We start from the raw sequence: 22,250 nt of genomic DNA on the forward strand, positions 1-22,250 counted from the left end.
ATCTTTATCAAAAGAAAGCCAATTCCTTTCTCCTCTCTCCCATTTTTTCCTCCAACAAATTTATAATCACAACTCATAAGTCTTCATCAATGGTAACAAATGAGTGAAAGTAACATTCAACTTCTACAACTATAAAATGTTAAGAGATAATTCTATCTTCTTCATTAAATCAATAGTGATTGAAGAGAAAATAGCATTACTACACGATGTCACCATTACAACCACCCCGCCGATAGCCACGACAAACCACCGGATCGTCACCCCTTACCGGTCCGTCATCCCTCACCGGATCAAATGTTCACCGTCAGCACTAGCTCAAAGTGGTAGCACATCAACCGAAGTCGTTGTCACCGTCGCCCTTTTTTTATTACCACACCATGCCACCCTATTAGTACAACTTCATTTCCGGCAACATTATGGCAAGGCGACAACTGGTGGAGGAGTAGCATGGGAAAGAGGGGAAAGAGTAATTGACCTTTGTTTGATGAAGAATCCTGGGAAAGAAGACAAATTTTATTTGGGGGCAAATCACAACTCTTGATTTTGGGGTAATCCACGTATCATCATCTTCGCTTAGTACTAGACCATCGAGTTCTTTCCATGTACTAGAGAGAATTTGGACTCGAATGATAGGTGGACTTGGTCTAGTCTTAGGTTTTGGTATTCCAATCCTAGTTGAACACCATTCGTTTTTTTTGGGTAAAGAAAAGTGGAAAAAATTCCAAGCTAAAAACTAAACGAGAAACAAACTAAACTAAAAGGGAAATAAAGGAACAAAACGAGGCCAAGCAACTTTGCCCATGTCTTGCTGGATTAATCGAAACAACTGCCTTGGTAAATTAGTATGATCCACTCGGCATAGTTTCAGAGATTGCTGCATTCCAAAATTGGCCATCCAATCGGCACATGAATTAGCCTCCCGATAAACGTGATGAATCCGTACCTGTAATTCGTATCATCAATAAGCACCTTGCAAATTTGCATCAAGTGAGAATGAGCCGAAGGATATGGCTGAATCGTCTCCATTAAATTCGCAACAAACATCGAGTCGATCGGGATTATGAGGCGTGGAGTCTTGCGTTTAATTGCAATCATTAACCCCCGTCTCAAAGCCATAAGTTCAGCTCTTGTGACCATCGGAATACCCAAATTTTCAGCAAAAGTCTCAATGATTTGACCCGCCGAGTTACGGAAAATACCTCCCGCTACCGCTAAGCCCGAATTACCGTTAGAAGTGCCATCAACATTCAACATAACCCAATCAACCGGTGGCGCCTCCCATCTAATAAAGACCTCCCTACGAATTTGTTCTTTCGACTTGAATAGGTGATCTTAATGGAGACAAAAGAGTCATTTTAAAATACAATTAATAATACAAAGAGTTACAAAAAACACATAAGGCATAATAAAGACAAAAACGATAATCTGTTTTATACACTAAAACTCTCAAAGAATAGGTGATCTTAAAATATTTCTTTCCAGATTCATTTTCTTAAATAAGGAAACTAATGATAATTAAGTTCATTCACTAAATAAGAAAACTAATAATTATAATTTATTTCATTACATAATTTTCTTTTCATTAAAATTAATCTTTTCCTGAAATTATATGATTTTCACTAAACTCGAAATTATAGAATAAATCTTTAATTAAAATAGAATAAATGAGATATAAAATTATAAATTGGTAAATCTTTTAATGATGCTATTATTAGAGAATGACCTGAACCATACTCCTCCGTATAAAACAAAAGTGTAAGCCAATATTATTAGTTACGTGACAAAAAGTTGAAAAAATAAATAAAGTTAAATTGTTTGCTTTGTGGTGTAAAATATATTTTCATTAAATTACATTTCAACACATTTCTAAATTCTTTTGAATAATTTTCACTTTTTCATTTTCAATTTTTTTTTTCCAAAGCAAAATACAATAATGAGAAAATATAAACAATTAATGGGATACAAATTTTATATAATAATTTACTAAAAATAATAATTCCTATATATTGCACGTGTTTAAACTAATTTTTCAATTAACTTATTAAGAAACCGTATCTCACGTGTCTTTATATGGAACAAAATCAAACACAAATTCACCCTATAAAAAGCGCCCAAAACAAAAACGGTCACTTTCTTACAAAACTCTATCTTAAGACCCTCCTGCCCTCCTCATATGGGAAGACCACCTCATGATCTCCCCTCCTCAACACCCAAAACAACAACCACCACCGCCACCGTCACCACCGTAATAACCCGACTTAAACGCGAAGAATTCCGAAGAACCAAACACGATACCGCCTTTTCAAAATGGCGAATACTCATCGGCCCATCCGACTGGGAGAATTACCAGGCCCAAAAGGATGGCGCCGAGAGGTACCGAGTATCCAATTTACCTGAAGTAGCTGGACCGGGTTTATATGAGATAGCCGCCGCTGTGTGCAGCACTGGTTCGGGTCGGGATATCGAGAAACTTGATCCGGAGAGGATTGTGGTGGTTTACTTGGGTCAGGCTGATAATGTGAGGTCTAGGTTGCAGCATTATGGTCGAACCGGATCTCATCTCGTTTTCGGTGTCGATTTGTTTCATCAAGTTTTTTCAAGAGGTTTTCCAATTGTTTACCGCTGGGCGCTTGTAAGTATTACTACTTCAATTGTTTGTTACTCGTATAATTTATTTATTAATTTTTTTTTGAATAAAGGTAAATAAATGACCGAGACAGAAAGAGTGCATGCTCCAGTATTTGTTTGGTGGGTTAGTTGAGGATTGAGATTAGTTTGTTAGAGGTAAGGTTGCTGTTACCTTTATTTTTGACGGAGATTTGAATAAAGGTAAACAAATGACGAGACAGCAAGAGTGCATGTGATTTGTTTGGTGGGGTAGTTGAGGATTGAGATTAGTTTGTTAGAGGTAAGGTTGTTGTTGTTACCTTTATTTTTTGATGGAGATTTGAATAAAGGTAAACAAATGACCGAGACAGAAAGAATGCATGTGATTTGTTTGTACTTGGAGTGGAAATTTGTTGATGGACGATAAGATTTGTCTCGAGTCTAGACGGAAATGTTGGAATTAAGCTAATTGTCTATTGATTTACGGTGTATTTGAGTGAGATTTTATTCAGTGGAAAAAACATTTGATAGAAGTTGGTATACAACTTGAAAGGAAGAATTTGATATAGGAATGATCTGAATGGATTTATGATTGAAATTGGATCGGAATATTGGTGCAGCAGAATTGACATATACGCCTTCCATTTCTGACGATAAGCCTCATTGTTCGAACAATTGAACTGATTGAATGAAATAGAAGGAATACTAATTATACAATGCTCGAATTTGGCATCAAATTGTGTACTGTGCTGAAGTAGAGGTTCAGCATTTTACGCAAAATAAAAAGTAGCAGGCTACTGTAGTCTGCTGAAACTTGCCACGGTAAATGAGAAAGGAAAGGGATTGGAAAAGGAGAGGATTTAAGCTATTACATCAAGTAGCTACTCGATCTGCCTACATTCAAACCGTGTAAGGACTTGAACAAGTACTCCGTAGCTCAAAATGTATGCTAGGCAAAAATGCAAAATACCTTCTGATTGGTGCTTGATCTTTAAATTCTTCAGTTAGGGATTCCTGTTCTCTGAGGCTATCATTCTAGTTCTAATAGGGCATCGGTTCCTGACCAGGCCACATTCAGTTCTCATGCATCTCAATAAAACGCTACTACTAGTCTTCTATTGCCGAAAACCCTATCAGGTTTATGATGTTGTCCTCTTTTCGGGCCTGACTGACATAGATGTGCTGATTTTCTAAGACTGGCGAATTATGAAGCTCTCCCCCTTCTTCTCTATGCAGGGGTAAGGCTACGTACGTGTACAGTCTATTTCATTTAACAGTTGGATCATTAAGTGTCACTGTGACCCTCTTGTGGATTAAGTAATTCAGATAGATCATTTGGATTTCTTGCCTTTAGGCTTTAGATAGCGAGATCTATGAAAAAATGAAGATGATGCAATACATTGCTCAAGTGTTCACTAAACTCACATAACTTTTCTGCTACAAGCATGATACGGAGTATAAAATTATGTCAGTTTTTTAGTCTTGATCATAGAATTGATTAGCATGGTCTGATCTCGGTCATTGTGTGCTATGAACACGTAACCCTGCAAAACCGTTATATTTTATACTATGTTTAAACTGAATACTGGATTGTTGATTTCTGGTTTTAAGGTCTTAGTTTTGGAAAAGAAGGCTACAGACCTACAGTCTTATTGGTTGAAGTAAACTTTTAGAGAAATTATCAATTTATCATGTTATATTGTTTTTTTGGATTAGAAATGGGTTCTTAAGAACGGATCGTGGCCTCGTGGGAGCTATGTACTTTTCTGTAGAGATCATCATAAAGTATGCAAAGTAATTCTTTGATAAAGTCATAAAGATATGAAGAAATTAGCTTAAGGAAGAATAAGATTCCACAAATCTAAAGTGAATGCCAAAGATTGTTTCTTTTTCTTGGAAAAGGGTTGATGATCCACCTCATTCTTGCACTTTCTAGCTTGTTACTTTACTTAATGCACTAATCTTCAGAGGCAATACTCAGCCTTTCAAGTGTCTGTACTTTCGTGGAAAACCGAAAAAGAGCTGCATTTTAGTAAAGTACTTGCTCAGAGATTTTGTAAGAAAGGTTTGCAGTGAAACTCAAATAGTAAGATAATAACTCGGATGAGACGGTCTTATGGTCTTACGGCATGTAAGAGGATTATATTAGTAGCATATCTTTCACCTTAGGTTTTATTCACTCCTTATATGTAAATTTTAGACGGAACCCCGAGCCTAGAAAGAATTTAAACTCACCTCTTTAACAAATGACTAGATGTGTATGTTTCATTAAGAAGGATAGCGAAGATCATGTCTACTTCACTTCACTGAGTCTGAGATGACTCAAACAACAGCGACATTACTCCAACGCCTTAACGGCTCCTTCAAGGCAGTAAGAGGTAGGATGTACGCACTGCGCAGTCTTACCCATATGACTCAAACGAGTTCAGTTAACTTCCATCTTCCAATATAATTTAAGTCTTGAAATTTAGGCAGCATATTAATTATACAAAACCAAAATTGATTACATAAGCGAATGGCAAGTTCATATCGCTTTTGATAATACTTTCATGCTGAATAATTTTAATTTGAATGTGATACAGATGAAGAGCAAAAGTGAAGCTGAAAGGACAGAAGCTGAGCTTCTTGAAAAATTCGACTATGCATGGAACAAACTTGGAAATGGTTCACGACGTCCAGATGATATTCTAAACAAAATAGACATGATCTCAACCAAAACCCGTCACATTCCTAAGATCTGGAAGATGCTACAAACTCTCAGTGATCAAAAGGTGGGCATTCCAATCAAAGCAGAGAAGCTTTCATTGGACAACAAGCCTAATCATGATACTCTTATTTATGACGAGAAATTAGGTCTTTTTGACCGAGTTTTTAAGTTCTCTCGTTCTCGACCTAGGTCAGTTGTTCCTGACCCTGAAATTATAGTCCAGGGCTTCAATGAAACTGTCATTTGTGGCGTGACTTCAAGTAACGGGAAAATTTGTATTAAATCACCAGTTGAAGGGCGAAAGAGGTGTGCTGATCATAAAGGCGTGAAATTGACCTGTAAACCCATGACAAAGGATTTGGGCACTAATGGTTTAGTACAAGAAAATCCCCCATCTAATGTGATAAACAACGTCATTTGCGGTGTAAAACTACGTGAAGGATCACATTGTGAAAGGGCACCTTTGCCAGGCAGGAAAAGGTGCATGGAGCACAAAGGGATGAGAGTTAATCAAACCGTGTCTAAGGATTCAACCCATAAGTCTCTAATCACGGTATCTCTCTCAAATCCTGGCCTTGTAGATTGCTGTGGAGTGCATTTAAGTGATGGGAAATGTTGTACAAGAATGCCTGTGAAAGGAAGGAAGAGATGCGAGGAGCATAAAGGAATGCGAGTTGATGCTTGTGTTTCTAACAATTCTAAGTTATCAGTGAGAAACAAATGGTTCAATGCTAAGCTTGAATAGAGTCATCCCTGTCATATTTCAGCTATTTGCGGCTTTGCGCTGAAGAAGGCGGCCATACTGAGAAGTGCAAGATGCAGTAAGTACATGGATTTTTAAGTGTGGTCAATTCTATGCCAAGAATCATTCATTTAACAGGGAAGTATAGCATTCATAATTTATACCCCACAGGGAAACTACAGTTATTTCTGCAATACATAAGAGAAATTCGCAAGGAGGTTCGAGAATTTAATTTACGGAGAGACAACTCTATCTGACAGTTCATGTCAGGTTAACCTCGGATCATTTCGAGAATGAGACTATGTTGTTGTTGTTGTTGTTATTGTTGCGGCTTTGTATTTTTACATTGCATTGTCATTTGAATGACTGAACTGAAAGATATGTACTTTTTTTAACTTATTTGAATCAATAGAGGAACATATTCATTGGAGCACCTATTAATCAGGTGTATGCCTCATCACTATTTAAGTGTGCGATTATGTAACCAACTGTGAACTCGGTTGGAATAAGGTTGCTCATGAGTTTCTTCTCACATTCACATATTTAGTGAATTAGTCCTATAGCTATAGTCGGTATAAGTACCCAGCGACTACACCATCCAGGCATAGACCCCTCCACGATTAATAGGTCACGTGACTCACGTCACAATCACCGTCTCAATGGCTCCCGGAATTATTGTCATCCTTCTTCGTTCGTCCTACATCCCTACTCTACCCCAATAGAAACACCCTCCCTAAACCCAAATCTACCTAACCTTGTTACCTCGATATCCCCATCATTAACATCCCAATTCTCCGTCTCTCCCTCTCTCCGTTCCCTAAATTATGGCATAGGAATATGAATCGCGGAAAGTTAAGCATCCTTCCGCCCCATTAAGATTCCTCTTCCAACCTTCGCTTAAACCTTCCAAATTTCCAATAAAAAAAACGTGCCTCATATAACAGACAAGGTAAAACTTTGATGAAATACTTGTGTCCTCCAGGAAGACCATCCTCCTTACACTCAAGGCAATCCACCAAATGGAATATTATAAAAGCTTAGGTGTAAGGAGGGCGGTCCTCTCGGAAGACACAAGCATTTTTCAACTTTGATAGTGCGAAAAACTTGCCCAAAACATCAAATCATGTTCGTAACACTCCGGCTTTTTAAACTCGGGAAACCAGGGAGTATGACTGTACAAGTGTCCCAACAGGCATTAAGACTTGCTTTGGCTTCCAGGAAAATATGGACTTTAGTTCAAACCCGTCATCCAACATTTTTATTGTACAATGTAACAACTAAATCTCATGGAGATACATTCCAGAACAAAGACATTGTCAGTAACATCTGACATTGATCCAAACAACAATTTGGGGCAACGTTAATAAAAGTGAGTTTGCCTAATACTGTGAACTTGTAGAAAAATTTTAAGCAGTATCAAACTGTCGAAAGCAATAAGAAAACGGTGTAAAATTAAAGCAGCTGCCAAACTAAAATTAGTTCTTGTACTTTAAAGAACTTTAGAATCCATGACCGCTTCCAGTATTTTTGGCTCCAACTTTTCTTCAGCAATCCACTGGGCACTTTGCTGGCAAATAAGCTCTCTTTTTTTTATCTTTTTCTTTTCGATTGCATTTTGCCTCCGTCTCCAATATTTGAGCTTCTCCGCCTTTTCTTTCGCCTACATGATTCGATTTTTTTAATAAGATCCAGGACATAATCAACCACCATGGAAGCAGAATTTACAAAAATAACTCAAATAAGTAATGATGCTTGGAAAAGAAAAAACAACACAGCAATCCAGTCCCAGTTCCAATATATTTGTGCATTTAATTGGGTTTTTATAACAGACAGTCACGAGCAGATTCCATACAAGCTCCTTGAAGACAGTAAAAGGAAGTATCATGGTTTCCCTAGATCAGAAGGCTAAGATGGTTCATCCAACTAAAGTGTCCTATGCCAGTATTAAAGCCTCAGGCTAAGACAAAACTAACGTATGCATCCCGTGACAGACTGACAGCAGCAAGAAGAAATCTGTAGGCCCAAAATAATTTGAGGTAGACTAAGGTGACCGGTCATTTGTGCATAAAGTATACAACAAAAGAAAACAATTCAAAATTATCTATAAATCTATAATAGTGCCGATGTTTGAGATTTTTCGAAACATGATCTTGTGGTCTGAGTGTAATCCTAACATTCTCGTAAGGTAAGTTATTTTCATCAACTTTGGACGGAAACTTAAGGAAGTCACAATTTAGTACTTCGAATTAGATGGATAATGTTTTCAATAAATATATCCGTTTTTTACACTTGTTTGCTATTTTCAATTTCTGCATTATAATTTTTTTTTATATTTACTTGAGTTCCTTTTCAGACTTTTAAAACCTTGTCACTTTAGTCTTCTTTTATCATTCTCAAGTCTCAACATTTTTTTTTTGAGTTGCTTTATTTTTCTACACACTTCACATTTTCATTTATTTTTCAATTTCTTCTGATTTCGTTTCAATTATGCAAGTGGTCGTTGAGGACTTGAGGGTTTCGAAGGATGATTCATTTTAGCGGACCTAAATCACTTTGGGAATAAGGTTTTGATGTTGTTTTTGCTGTTGTATCTCTGCCGCGTATTCAATATAGCATAATTGATTTGGAATCAACTAACATCAACTCGAATATGTTGGTGGGTTTCATATTTGCACATGAAGGTTCAAGAAATCCTATTATGAGTACGCTGGAGGGGAATCTTTACATGGTGGTACATTGATGTCCGGTTTACTACAGTATGTCAAAAATCAAAATGCCATATCAGACAAAATTCATCATTTCTAAAACTAAGATCCAAAGATCCCTAGCAGACAAGGACGTGAATAAACGATCGGACAGAAGAGAGTATGCTGAAAAACATCATACCTTAATAGTAATCTTTGCTTTAAGAAGAGTTCGGTTTGTTTGATCGTTGAAAATTTGTATTTCAGCTATTTTTATGTCTGTTGTGAATGTCCTATTTTATATTATTAATGAATTGATCTTTCACTATAATAAACATTCAAACAAAAGGGCAATCCTCAAAGGTACCAATACTCTAGAATCTAGATCATAATTTCCCAACAGAATTCGAATAATCCCTTTGTGATCAAAAGGAACCGCTCGAATTGAACATCAAGCCAAACTTTCCTCAAAACGTACAAAACTACATTGTTCACTTTGTCTCTAGTCCCACTTAAAATAATGTGTGTTACTTTTTATTGGTGGCAAACAATGCTACAAACTCCCAATTAACAAACCTATGCCCCTGAAGAAAAATAGATCTCACATACTCGAACTCTAAAGTCTAAAGCATATACTTAATAATGTTAAACGGTTAGGTATATCATAATCTACAATCGTTCATTCTCTTGAGAGAAAAGATCAGCAATTTTTGCTGTTTTTAATGTCATAGAGAACCTATACAACCCTTGCCTTTGAAGAAATAGCCCACAACTTAAATTCACTAGGAAGAACAAAAATACTCTATGCTAAATTCACAATAATAAACACTTCGAAGATGATCATGGAAAACAAATACAAGTTAAAGTCAGCAAGTCAACAAATATAGCATGCAAGAATAACAACAACAAAGGCAATGTCCACATGAGTCTACTCAATAGCCTCTCAGAATTTACCACTCTATTTGAAGGTTTGTGTCCATATGTCCTTTGCATCAACAACAAAGGTGTGCAACCAATCTAAGCTATTGCAGTAGGTAGTAAAGGCAAATCTCATTAATTTTATTAAGCCAGCTGAGACTGAATATTCTGCAGATAAAAAATGACTCCGCAGAAATTACCTCATAGGCATCTTAGCTCAAAACCATGCATGATGCATATCTCATAATTCAGAAGAAATTTGTGTGCGATACGGCTTTAGGATGATAGCCAATTCAGCTAGCATTAATCCGATAACTTATGGGTTGAGAAATCACATCTGAAATGAGAGTTGCGCATGAAAGTTGTTCCTAAGGTCATTAACAATGTTTTCCCTTACATAAAAGGCAAAGGAACTCAATCCCCCAAAGGATCAAGATTCATGACTAAACTGATGCACAACAAGAGACTTTATTCTGCACAAACGCAGGTCTAAATTGAGTATGTTTTTCCGATGTCCCGTGGTTGTAATTATTTTACCTTTCTTGCAGCGAGAGGTTTAGATTGTTTGAGGTTTGTGTTCACAACAGAAGTAAGCTGACTTCTTTTCTGTGGCTCCAATTGTATTTGATTTTTGAGTTTGGACTTTATAATATGCACCAAGTCTGATGATTTCAAACCATGAAATTTTTTTGAGGTTGGCTAAAAATCTGCTGGAGCATGTCGTCTATAGTTAATAGTTAGAGGCCACAAACAACATTGAACTAATTTTCTGTTTTTCGTATTCCTTGAGCGATTATTCAGTAGTCAATTAGAGCTCAGAATTGTTTGGAACTCAGTAAACTTTCACCCTTTTGTTACATCTAGAAGTTATATTCAAGGTCTAATGGCTTGAACATGCATTATTAAGATTGAAAGACTTGTTTTTAAGGTAACTTCAGTAAGATTCAATAATGGCATCTGATTTATGCTAAATTATGTGCTCTGAAGTTTCAGAATTTTTGAATGTAAATCAGATTGAATTCCATATTTCTGCCAATGGTTACTGGGTTAGGGGGTTTATTTGAGCCTATGACTTTGACATAGAAATCTGTTCAACAGCCACTGTGCGTAAACATGTGAACTGACCTGCATTTTTAAATTATTCTTTTAAAAAGACGAGGTTCTTCATCTATGCATTAGATCACATTATCTGTTCTAGGGTTATGATATTTGAAACTGATGACATTGTGAGCATAATATTATTTATGATAGTCTCCGAGCCAGAGGTGGTTACAGATGCAGGGGATGCATTTATGAGGGTAATATTGAGCAATTTAACATCTGCCTTGAGTATGTTTAAAGTAAAATTGTCCACAATTCAAATCCATGTTTATAAGCTTCTGTTTGTTTTTTCATTGTATGTTACTATGATGTGAAAAGTTAGTTATAGATAATTATTTAACATATCTTGCGTATAACGATGGTGTCTTGCGACATTAAACATCCACCATACTTTTGTTTGCACTTTTTTCAATAGCATGCTAATTAATCATGTACTGAACAGTTATAACCTCAGTTATATTTAACTTTGACTCAAATACACGAATGTGAAGCTTACTCTCGCATTGTTTTTACACATTGCAATTTTTTTCTCAAAATGAGTGTAATATGTTTTGTAAAGATAATCTCATACCTGATACCACTTATGTATGAGGTGAACTGCAGATGCCTTACTCGGCATTAGTAAAAAGTAATGCAGTTATACCATGTATCAAAATGTTAACTCACTGGTTGATTGAAGATAGGTAATTTCAATGTGAAACACGAAAAATGCTTCACTGTAAATTAGTGAATTATTATGTGCTTTGCAACATAATTACTAGCATTCCCGCATCATTTACAATACTAGAACATCAGCTAATACATGTTAGAATGAATTCACACATGGCAAATAAGTACGCCAATTACCTAAATCGCCACTATATAAGAATATCACCAAATTGGGGAACCGCGCGCAATTCAACAACTAGTACAACAAAAACATTGGCCCAATGCCGCAAACTCTCCTTTTATAGACAAAGTACACTCTAATAGTATGGGAGATATAGTGTCCTAGAAAGCTTCTCAATTAAATTGACAATCCTCACTGTTGACAACTATGCTAATCCTACAAAAAGATATTTCAAATTTCTGCTCTGAATTTAAAGAAACTCCGTAAGATCTTCAAGCTAGAAAATGCCAACCTCGTAAATACTCGTAGTCAACATTACTTCATAACAATAGCTTATCGGATAAACTAATACTCGTCATTCATCTAACACTCTCCCTACTTCACTCCACTAACCCCATTTTCCGAAACCCTACTCGCCTAATAAAAATAACAAATTGTCTAATTAAGTAAAATAGAGGGACACTATTTGCCTTTTATTTCTGCTGTTTTGGAAGAAAGCCAAAATGAATGATCCATTTTTCCTCCTCTAAACAACAGAACCGAAACATTACCCTAATGCCTCAAGAGCTCCTCCAAACAACACAACGGGGCAAGGGGAGCCAGTCTCATTCAGTTACACATTACCATTTATATACAGCTAGACATTAACCGTAGAAATATCACAATTCAATAAGTAAAGAACCGACGGAAACAAGAGATTAAATCAGAGGAATACGCATTACCATTCATATACAACTAGACATTGACCGTAGAAATATCAGAATTGAACACAAATACTATCCTACAACTAGTTGTATAATAGCTATGTACAACCGTGTCAAAGTTATTGAGCTCTCACACAAAGTTGTTGAGTTATTTTACAAGTTATTGAGTTATTTTACCAAGTTATTGAGCTTAATAATTATTCTGTTAAGCTCAACAACTTTGTATCATAACTCGATAATTTTGTTAATAGAGCTCGACAACTTTGTAACAAAGCTCCACAACACTGAATAAGTTGTATATACAACCGGTTGTATAATACATGAACTGAGAATTGAATAGGTAAACAAACGACGGAAACAAGAGATTAAATCAAACGAATACGCATTACCATTCATATACAGCTAGACATCAGAATTGAATAGGTAAACAAATGACGGAAAAAAGAGATTAAATCAAAGGAATACGCATCACCATTCATATACAGCTAAACATCGACAGTAGAAATATCACAATTCAAAAGGTAAACAAATGACGGAAACAAGAGATTAAATAAAAGGAATACCAGAGTAAGGCGGAATTCCTCGTCAGAAGCCTTGCGCTCGGCAGCACGAACAACAGCAGCAGCAGCCTTGAGTTTCTTGCGTTCTTCTCTTAGTCTCAGAAGCTCAGCCTTACTTGCCTCGTCTTTTCGAGCCTTCTCCAATTGTTTCAAATTCAATTCCTCAATGAACTCCTTTCGGATAACCTTAACCTGTTTATCGTAATCGCGGCGAAGAAGCGCGAGCTTGCGGTAGGCTTCTTTAGGGTTTTTAGGGGTATCGTCTTTTAGAAAGGAGCCGATGAAGGGGGTGGGTTTGAGATATACGTGATCCGGGTTGTAGTCGTGGTGGTGATACGGTTTTTCGGTGGCGCAGGTTGACAGTGCGCGGTGGTGGAGGTTGGTTGTTCGCCGTAGTAGCACCGCCGCCGCCTTCATCGCCATTTTTTATACCAAGGGTAAATAAGTCAGAAGATTAATTAACGAGTGACGAATTAAGAGCAGTGAACTGAAAAAGGTGTTGCGGGTGGATACTGGAGAGTAGAGACTAGGCTAGGACCGTAAAAAGCTGACCCGATATAAAAAACTTGACTTGGACTGACTCTACTCAATCTTGCTTGTCTCAACTAGACCTGAACGGTTGAACCAACCATTGATCAGATATTAGCGAGTTGAGATTGTCTATCCCACTTTTGTGTCACATCTCCTGTTCTATTGCTTTTATTTTGCGATACATCATCATTCACATAATTAAATTAATAGTAATTTCATAATTTCTTTTAAGCTAATGATGTGTCACAAGGAGAGTATAGTGAGACACGAGATGGGACACAAAATGGGACAGAGAATCCGCTCTTGATATTAACTCATCTTAAGTTTGACCTTGACAAAATCGACTTGATAATGTTCAAATAAAACCAAATTGATTTTCATCTTAATCTACATAACATTATTAAAAGGCTAAACTAAAAAAAGTCACGTAGACAATGCCACATTGGATGAAAAAAAAGCCACGTATGCAATAACAATGTGACTTGGCAAACTAATATGACATGGATTATCAATTTATTATTATATTTCATTAATTTAATTCACTTATTTCCTTTACAAATCCATCCATATTCCATTAGCATTAAACTTAATTAACTAAAAAAAAACTACAATAAAAAAATACGCATTAATTATAAGTTAATAATTTCAAGATATTTCATATGGAGTAGTATTATATGTATTTGAAATAAAAACGAATACATGAAATTAAGAACGAAGAAGAATAAATGAAGTTGAAAAAAAAAAAAAAAATGTACCTATACAATATAGTTAAAAGGCTACTAAAAACATTTAATTTTAATTCACATGCCGATTTTTTATTGGTAAATACTAATTCATCTATATTGATTACTTGATTATTTATTTATACAATATTATAAAAGTCTAGATTATGTATTAGAAAGTTATCTTTAAAACTGTCACATGCTTATAAGTAAAAAAATTAAAAAAAATATTAATTGCAAACACAAAAAATAAATTAATACAAACTCTTTATTTTCCTCTCATAAATTTGGTTATTAATCTACTTATTTATTTAACCATTAATTTCTTTTATTTAATAGGATGGTTTTATGGTTTTCTATCACCATCATTATAATTTGTAGCTATCATAATTTTTTTTATCTTCCATTTAATTCACAAAATCGTCCCTCTTCCCTCGAATAAATTGAATAAATTGTTGAATTTAATCAATAATTAATAACAAAAAGTTTCCTATATAACTATTATAACAATCCTAATTTTCATTTTTATTCAAAAAGTTGGAAGGTAAAGTATACATACAGATAATTAAATGAATTCTTTCGCTTTTTATCCTTATTATGTTTTAAATTTATTAATAGTAAGAATGTTATTTAGTTATTGTTTTTGTGTTTGTATTGAAATTTCAGGAAGATGACATACTCAATTATCAATAACATTGCATGAAATTTATACTATCTAATTAAAAGGGTAGCTTAGAACATTCAATTTCATTTTACATGACATTTTCACATCCCATTAATTATTATTCATTTTTATTGATTATTTAATTATATTGACAATATAACATGCATGGAATAATATTTGAATTTATAAAACTATAATCTATAATTAAAAAGTAAGCCAAACTATCTACCATCATCTGAATGTCATATTTTAAATTTCATAAGATAATTTCTAAACCACTCTTATGCAAAGTAGATTTTGTAAAAAAAAAAAAAATATGAATATGAATAAAGCAAATCTTTTACATTTCATTTCTCCTTTCCTCCATATTTATGTCTATATTAAATTTCATAATAATGAGACAAATCTATAACTCAATAATCTAAATATAAAATATATAAATCTAATTAAAAGGCAGGCAAAACTAACTATCATCATTTACATGTCATATTTTAATTACATAATAAGACAACATCTTAAATAATTCTCCTGTAAAGTGGATCTTGTAAAAAAATAAATTATAATAATAATAATAATCAAGCAAAACTTATACATTTCATTTCTTTTTATTCTTTATTAATGTTTATATTAAATTTTAAAATAGTGAAAAATGATGCTCAAAAGTCGTGAACCTTGATTGATATTTATGCCTATATTAATTTTGATAATAATGAAAAAAGGATGCTCAAAAGTCATAAAACGCATCCTCAATTCTTTATATATTTTTGATGGAAGACAAAATTTATAAGCCAAAATTTTTCTTATCTCTATCGTCAGTAGAACTAAATGTATCATTAAACTTTCCTATTATTCTATTAACATCAAGCCAAGTGCATTAAGGTTTTAAAATTATTCACTAATTTATTTACTTTTTATGTAAGTTACATTGGGTTATGAAATGTTCATCACATTTTCAATTTCATCGTTTGTGTTTGTTTTGTTCTCATTTAGGGGATATCAAGGTTTGTGGTGTTGAGTTATTCAAAGGTAATACTCATTCTCTACGACTTCATTCTCATTCCTTTTTTCTTTCACTATTTAAGAGGGAACTTAATTTAACAACGATAATATTGTATAAAACAAATTTCACAATTTTGTTGGTTAATTCAGACTAATTATTGAGTTACTTTTTTTATTATAGGGTCGATTCGTTGGAAAAGAAGACTATATGAAGAAGTAAAATACTAGGATAGCTTAAATAACTATATATTGGAGACTAACTACAAGATTGACGACATCAACGTGAATGACTAATAATTTTTTTTTCTTTTTTTTTTCAAATGTATATTTTTATTTTGGTATTTGTTTGTTTTTTTTTTTCCATCATTTTACCTTCGAAAAAATAGCAATATTCACCTACTTTGGCTTATTTAATTTATCGATTTTGATCTTTATGTTAACATGTAAATGCCCGTAATCTTAGTACGCAATCAATGATGAATTATTCATAAGGTGAGCTTACTATATGTTTTGATATTTTATAAAATTTCAATTAATAAAAACACTAGAAACATCACACTCAAAACAAAACATCCCGTGAATTTCACGGGCCACAAAACTAGTTTTTTAAACTTAAAACTAAAAGTCTAAAATAAATATATATCTCTAAATTGTTTCTACCTAAAACTATCAATTAAATAAGATAAGATATATGTTTATAACTTAACTCAGTAGCTCTAAATTGTTTCTACCTAAAACTATCAATTAAATAAGATATATACATCCAGTAGTTTATATTAAAGTTTTTATAAATCACCTAGAAGCTTATATATCACGTAGATATTTAATACGTGACTTATAAAACTCTATTGAGCGTTTATCTCTTTATAGGGTAATGTTCAACATAGAAAATGATTGGGAAATAGGGAATGAGAAAGTGAAAAATAGTTAAATTGGTGACCTAGATAGTAACTTTCTAAATGAAATGGACAAGTGAGTCAATGTAGATAAAATGGAGAGTTAAATGTCGATTATCTAGTTAACTTGACCTTCTAAATAGAAATGGTCTAAAACCGCAAGGTTAAGAGTTCGCGACATAACATTAAGTATTATTCCAAGAAGCATTTGACAGGGAAGTACAACATTCATAATTTATTCTCGATTTCACAAGGAAGTTAAAGTTAACTTCACAATACATAGGAGAAAATTGTAAGGACGCTCGATAATTTTATTGAGAGGAGAATTCTATATTTCTATCTGACAATTTAGTTAACCCCGAATTATTTCAAGACTGAGGAACATATACTTTGGAGCACCTATTAATCAGGTGTCATGCTTTGTTATAGAATTACTCAAACACTGAGTTATCCCTCATCACAGTTTAAGTGTGAGATAATATAGCTCTAAACTAAGTTGAAATAAGGTTGCTCATGAGTTTCTTCTCACAATCACTATCACATATTGTATTAGTCCTATAGTAGGTATTGTTTTGGTAAAAAATTACCGATTAGATATTAGTTTGATGGGTCAAAGTGATCGACTATAATTTTGAAACGAATAAAGAAATTGATGAGCAAAATCAAATAAAAGGCAATGAAAGAAAGAGTGACGCGAGAGAATTTTGGTGACGCGGAAAACCCGTTGTGGGAACAACCGCGGGGGGAGTCGGAATCCCGCCAATAATTGCACTATGATCAATAATAATTTTCGCAAGTAAGGTAGTATAATGGTGTTTTCTTTAGTAAGCTATTAGAAAGAAACTCGGAGTCAATGTCCTCCTGCTGCTGCACGCTTTCCCCCTTTTATAGTTGACTTCCTAAGGTTTCCCTCTTCCAGGGTCTTGGACGTCCGTTGCAAGGTTCCAGGGACGGTTACCCCTTTTTTATGAGATAATTGCTCCGACTTTTCTCCCCTTTGACTGACACTTTATTATCATTTAAGTGTGTTTGTTCACCTTGATTTTGTGGTCCTGATTTCGCCAAGTCATCAATCCTATTGCACTTGTTTTTCTCCACTCAGCGCCTGCCACGTGTCACTTGGTAAAAAATGTAAATTTTTCCCCTAACAATTGCCCCCAAATTCTCGTGCAAGTACACTTGGGCGGGAATTTCCATACTGGCTGAGCCACCAAAAAACCGTCTGTATGATTTCCCACGCCTTTTTGGCTACCCGCTATTATCCCCTCAACTGCCGTGCCCATTAATTGACTACCAACCGTCCACTTTCTCTCCTTTCCCTATAACTTCTTTCATTTTCTTTCATTTTCAATCTCTTTCATCTTCCTTTCCCAGGTATCCTACTCTTTTCCCCTTGTAATGGCTGGAAAAAATACTCGTTCCTCTAGTTCTTCCATACCGATCCCCGCTTCTAATCCTTCTAATTTATTTCCCTCTGCTTCCATCCTTGCTCCGACGCATTCGTGCGATTCCACTTTCGTGGCGTCTGACATTGCCCTGATCAGAGAGTGGTTCGGCTTTTCCGATGAAGTGGTGGTGCATGTCCCTCTTCCTGGCCAAAGGGCGGATTTTCGCAGGCCGGGTTGGACATGCTTCTACTTCTACCCTTTCTTTCTAGGTTTAAGACTCCCTTTCCCAAAATTGATCCAGGATTTCCTTCGTTTGAACAAGCTTGTTGTGTGTCAGGTTGCTCCGTACGCTTGGCGTACTTTGCTTCCTCTTTGTGCTATGAATGATTTATATGACTGTGGGATCGATCTTAGTGATCTGGGTCACCTCTTTACTGTGCGGTCTTTAGACCATGGTCAAGTGACCTTACGAGTCCGGGAGAATGAGGAACACTGCATAGTGTTTCCCCCTAAGTCTAATGATACCGATTGGTTTCGCCGCTTTATCTTTGTAGAAATTAATTCCCTTCCTCCTCCAGTTGATTATTTGTATTCTGAGTGGCGATCTACTTCAGGTATTTAGGATTTATTTTTTCTTCCTTGCTCTTTGCTTTCTTACTTTCCTTACTTGCTCTTTTGTGCAGGTTTGAACCGTTTAGTGCCTTCGCCCGACGATACCGCTTCCCTGACCAAGCTGTTTGGTCTGTTCCCTGATCAAAGATCGTTCAATCGTTTACTGGGCTTTATTCCCGGCGGAACACCTTCTGTTGACGGAGAGGAAGAAGAGGAAGCAACAATGACTGGTATGTCTCTCTTTTTGCATGCTTTCTCTAGCTTGACCCTTTTCTTTTATTTCCTTGGGGTCTCAGAAACTGCTAGACCCAAGGTTACCTTACAAATGATTTTAGCCCAAAGGAGGAAGAGGGCTACATGGGGTGCACCTAAGCCTGCTTCCAAGAGAAAGGCTGACTTTGCTCCAGATGCTGAGGCTATCCACCCGAAGAGGCCTGCTGCCTCCTTTGAGCCTACTCCCATTGAGGCTACTCCCCTGGCGTCCCTGCCCCCTGATCGTACTAGACCTCCTACTCCTGCCACCTCCAACACTCCTCCTTCTGAGATGACCCTGAAAATCCCCGAGGGTTTTGGCCTCTCTAGGTCCCTGGGGAACTGGCCCTACCTGGAGCGACTGATGCTCCCTGCTCCACGTTCATCTCTAGAAAAAAGGTCTTCGAAGGAGCTGGCAGACCTGGATGCTGAGCACGCTTTTGAGGTAAAATTTTCTCTCTCTCTCTTTTTTTTTTTCTTTTTTTTTGGCGCTTATTCTGACTGCTGCTTCGCTGGTCTCCTTCAGTCGCTGTAGATATCGCTTCTTCTTCGTGAGAGGCTCGCCCAATTTGAGGACGAGGTGCGTTTCCTGCGGGCTAAGAAAAAGGACCTGCTTTATCAGCTTGATGCAGAAAGGAAGGAGAAGGCAAGGCTCAAAAGGGAGGCAAGCTCAATTCGCAGCAGTCTGAAAGAATCCAAGGCGCAGATGGCCCAGGTTCTGGAAGCTAACAACTCCTTGACAGCCGAGAATAGGGTCCTGAAAGAAAAGAAGGCCAATTTGTCCAAGGCCCTGACTGATGCCGCGGCTTGCTCTTCCTGGGAGATGAAGATCGCTTGCATTAAGGAGTTCAATGAGGGGAAACATCTGTCCTGGGACTTGGAGGAAGAAGAGAGGTTGTTTGCTGACTCCTTTCCTGAGAAGGTTGATCTGGGGATTTTGTCGGACTTTGAAATTGATGCCTTGGAGGAGGATGACGGTTTTTCTGCTGCCGAGGAGGAAGAGGTTCAGGGAGGAACCCACCCAGCTGACAACCTGGTTCCTGAGGACAACTCCACTGTTTAGCCTGCTCCTGAAAATGTTTCAGCTTCTGCTACAGGGGTGGAGCATGTTCTGCTGGACTGATGAGGTTCCCGGACCAGCTTCCTTTCTGTTTTTAGTATTTATTTTCTGGGCCCTGTGTGGCATAAAACTTTGTCAATTTTCTGGATAATTTATGGTGTATTTTGGCTTTGCTCATGGGAGCAAGGCGTATTTTGAGTCTTCCGTTTTAGGCATCTAGTTTAATACTCTGCCGTCTCAGGCGTTTAATTTAATATTCTGCCGTTCCAGGCGTACCATTATTTTATCGTGCGTGCACCTTTTTCGTTGTCTTTGTTGCCGGCTTTCGTTGTCTGGAGGCTCTGGGATCTAACTGCCCCTCTGTTCAGAGGAACCTCGCTTGCATGGTCACTAAGTATTGCAGGAGCCTAGCTCGTCCGATCTGTGGGTACTTAGTCATGAGTCCATGCCTCTCTGTATGGGGATACAAAACTCCACCAGATTAGTTCTTGTAGGCTCCTCTCTCTTAGAACACATGATTTCCAAAAAAATTTTAAAAGTAGGTCAAAAAATGTTCTATTGGTAAACTTGAGTTTTAAGGTTTATAACGTTTAAAACACGCTAAAGAATTTATTTATGGCTCAAAAAGTTTGAATACATTAGTTAAGGTCAAAAGGTTTTATTGGGAGCTTGAAAAAAGAAATTGCTTTTTAGACTGAACAAAAACCAGGGTTCTTAGAAAGACAAGAACACTTAGCAAAACCTGGAACCTGGTGGGGCTGTATCTGGCAGACTACATGCCTGGTTGCTGACTGCTCTAATCACTTCAGATATAATATTTTTTTAGGTGGATGATATTCCACGACCTGGGGACTATTTGCTCTTCCATTGTCATGAGCCTGTAGGCTCCATTTCCGACGATACTTTCCACCTGGTATGGTCCTTCCCAATTGTAGGCAAATTTGCCTGCTCGCTGGTTTTTAGTGTTCTGGAAGACTTTCCTCAGGACCAGGTTTCCTACTTGTAGGGTCCTGGCCTTTACATTTTTGTTGTAGCTCCTGGCTACCGTTTGTCTGTATGAAGCCATCCTGATCTGGACGCTGGTTCTGAGTTCGTCCACAGTGTTTAGGCTGCTTGCCATTTCTACCTGATTTCGTTCCTCTGTTAGGCACCCGTATCTGTGGGTAGGGACCCTGACCTATGAAGGTATAACTGCCTCAGCTCCGAATACCAGGCTGAAAGGAGTTTGTCCTATTGCTACTTTAGGGGTGGTCCTGTCAGCCCATAGGACTAGTGGTAGTTCCTCTGCCCATTTGCCCCCAATCTCTTCCAGCTTCTTTCTTAGGTTCTCCACTATGATTTTGTTGCTGGACTCTGCCTGACCATTGTACTGGGGGTTCCTGGGAGTAGATTTCTGCAGTGAAATGTTTCATCTAGCACAAAATGCTTCTGTCTTATTGCCAACGAACTGAGACCCATTATCGCATATTATTTCAGATGGAATACCAAATCTACAGATGATATTGCGTTTAATGAAAGATATCACCTGGGTCTCAGTAACTTGAGAGGACGACTCTGCCTCTATCCATTTGGAGAAGTAGTCTGTCATGGCGAGCATGTAGACCTTGTTTCCTGGTGCCTTGGGTAGTGGTCCTACTATGTCCATTCCCCATTTCATAAAGGGCCAAGGTGAAATGACTGAGTGCAAATGCTCTGCGGGCTGGTGGCTGACTGGTGCATGTCTTTGACAGGCATCACACTTTTTTGCGTATTCCATAGCATGCTTACGCATCGTGGGCCAAAAGTACCCCTGCTTGAGGGCCTTATTAGACAGGCTCCTGCTCCCTGCATGGTTTCCACATTCACCACTGTGGATAGCATGCAAAACAACCTGAGATTCTTCCCTATCCAGGCACCTCAGGTAGGGTCCTGCGAGGGATTTCCTGATTTGAATGTTGCCCCCAGGGCAGCTAAGGCATCAGCCTCCACGTTCTGGTCCCTGGGGATTTGCTTGATGTTAAAGGTTTTGAACCTGAGCTTCAACTCTTGCGCTATTTCTAGGTAGGCCATCATAGTAGGGTCCCTAGCTGCATAAGAGTTATTTACATGGTTTACGATAAGTTGGGAGTCGTTGTATACCTGGAGGTGCTTGATTTTTAAGTCTAGAGCTAGCTGCAGACCCAAGATCAAGGCTTCGTATTCCGCTTCGTTGTTGGTAGCCTTGAATTCGCACCGAACTGCCTGGACCAAGAGGCCCCCTTGGGGTGATTTAAGGACCAAGCCAACTCCTGCTCC

The 22,250-nt window shown here is 36.9% G+C and overlaps 3 protein-coding genes and 1 long non-coding RNA gene across 4 annotated transcripts; 2 read left to right on the plus strand and 2 right to left on the minus strand.

Moving 5' to 3' along the window:
• Positions 1-1,974: 1,974 nt before the first annotated feature.
• On the plus strand, positions 1,975-6,494 carry LOC141592611 (protein EFFECTOR OF TRANSCRIPTION 2-like). The gene is made up of 2 exons (XM_074413352.1): positions 1,975-2,632; positions 5,190-6,494. The coding sequence occupies exons 1-2, from the start codon at positions 2,174-2,176 to the stop codon at positions 6,057-6,059; spliced, it is 1,329 nt and encodes a 442-aa protein (XP_074269453.1). The 5' UTR covers positions 1,975-2,173; the 3' UTR covers positions 6,060-6,494.
• Positions 6,495-7,262: 768 nt separating this feature from the next.
• LOC141592612 (uncharacterized) lies at positions 7,263-13,385 on the minus strand. The gene is made up of 2 exons (XM_074413353.1): positions 12,856-13,385; positions 7,263-7,716 (listed from the first exon to the last, which is right to left on the minus strand). The coding sequence occupies exons 1-2, from the start codon at positions 13,273-13,275 to the stop codon at positions 7,546-7,548; spliced, it is 591 nt and encodes a 196-aa protein (XP_074269454.1). The 5' UTR covers positions 13,276-13,385; the 3' UTR covers positions 7,263-7,545.
• On the plus strand, positions 8,377-13,337 carry LOC141592613 (uncharacterized). The gene is made up of 2 exons (XR_012521188.1): positions 8,377-10,232; positions 11,443-13,337. It is a non-coding gene; the product is annotated as an uncharacterized LOC141592613 (long non-coding RNA).
• A 7,768-nt stretch (positions 13,386-21,153) lies between the features above and the next one.
• On the minus strand, positions 21,154-21,747 carry LOC141590564 (uncharacterized). Its single transcript, XM_074411141.1, has 2 exons — positions 21,502-21,747; positions 21,154-21,369 (listed from the first exon to the last, which is right to left on the minus strand). The coding sequence occupies exons 1-2, from the start codon at positions 21,745-21,747 to the stop codon at positions 21,154-21,156; spliced, it is 462 nt and encodes a 153-aa protein (XP_074267242.1).
• Positions 21,748-22,250: the final 503 nt, after the last annotated feature.

Source organism: Silene latifolia, chromosome 7 (assembly GCF_048544455.1).
Source record: "Silene latifolia isolate original U9 population chromosome 7, ASM4854445v1, whole genome shotgun sequence".
Taxonomy (NCBI): domain Eukaryota; kingdom Viridiplantae; phylum Streptophyta; class Magnoliopsida; order Caryophyllales; family Caryophyllaceae; genus Silene; species Silene latifolia.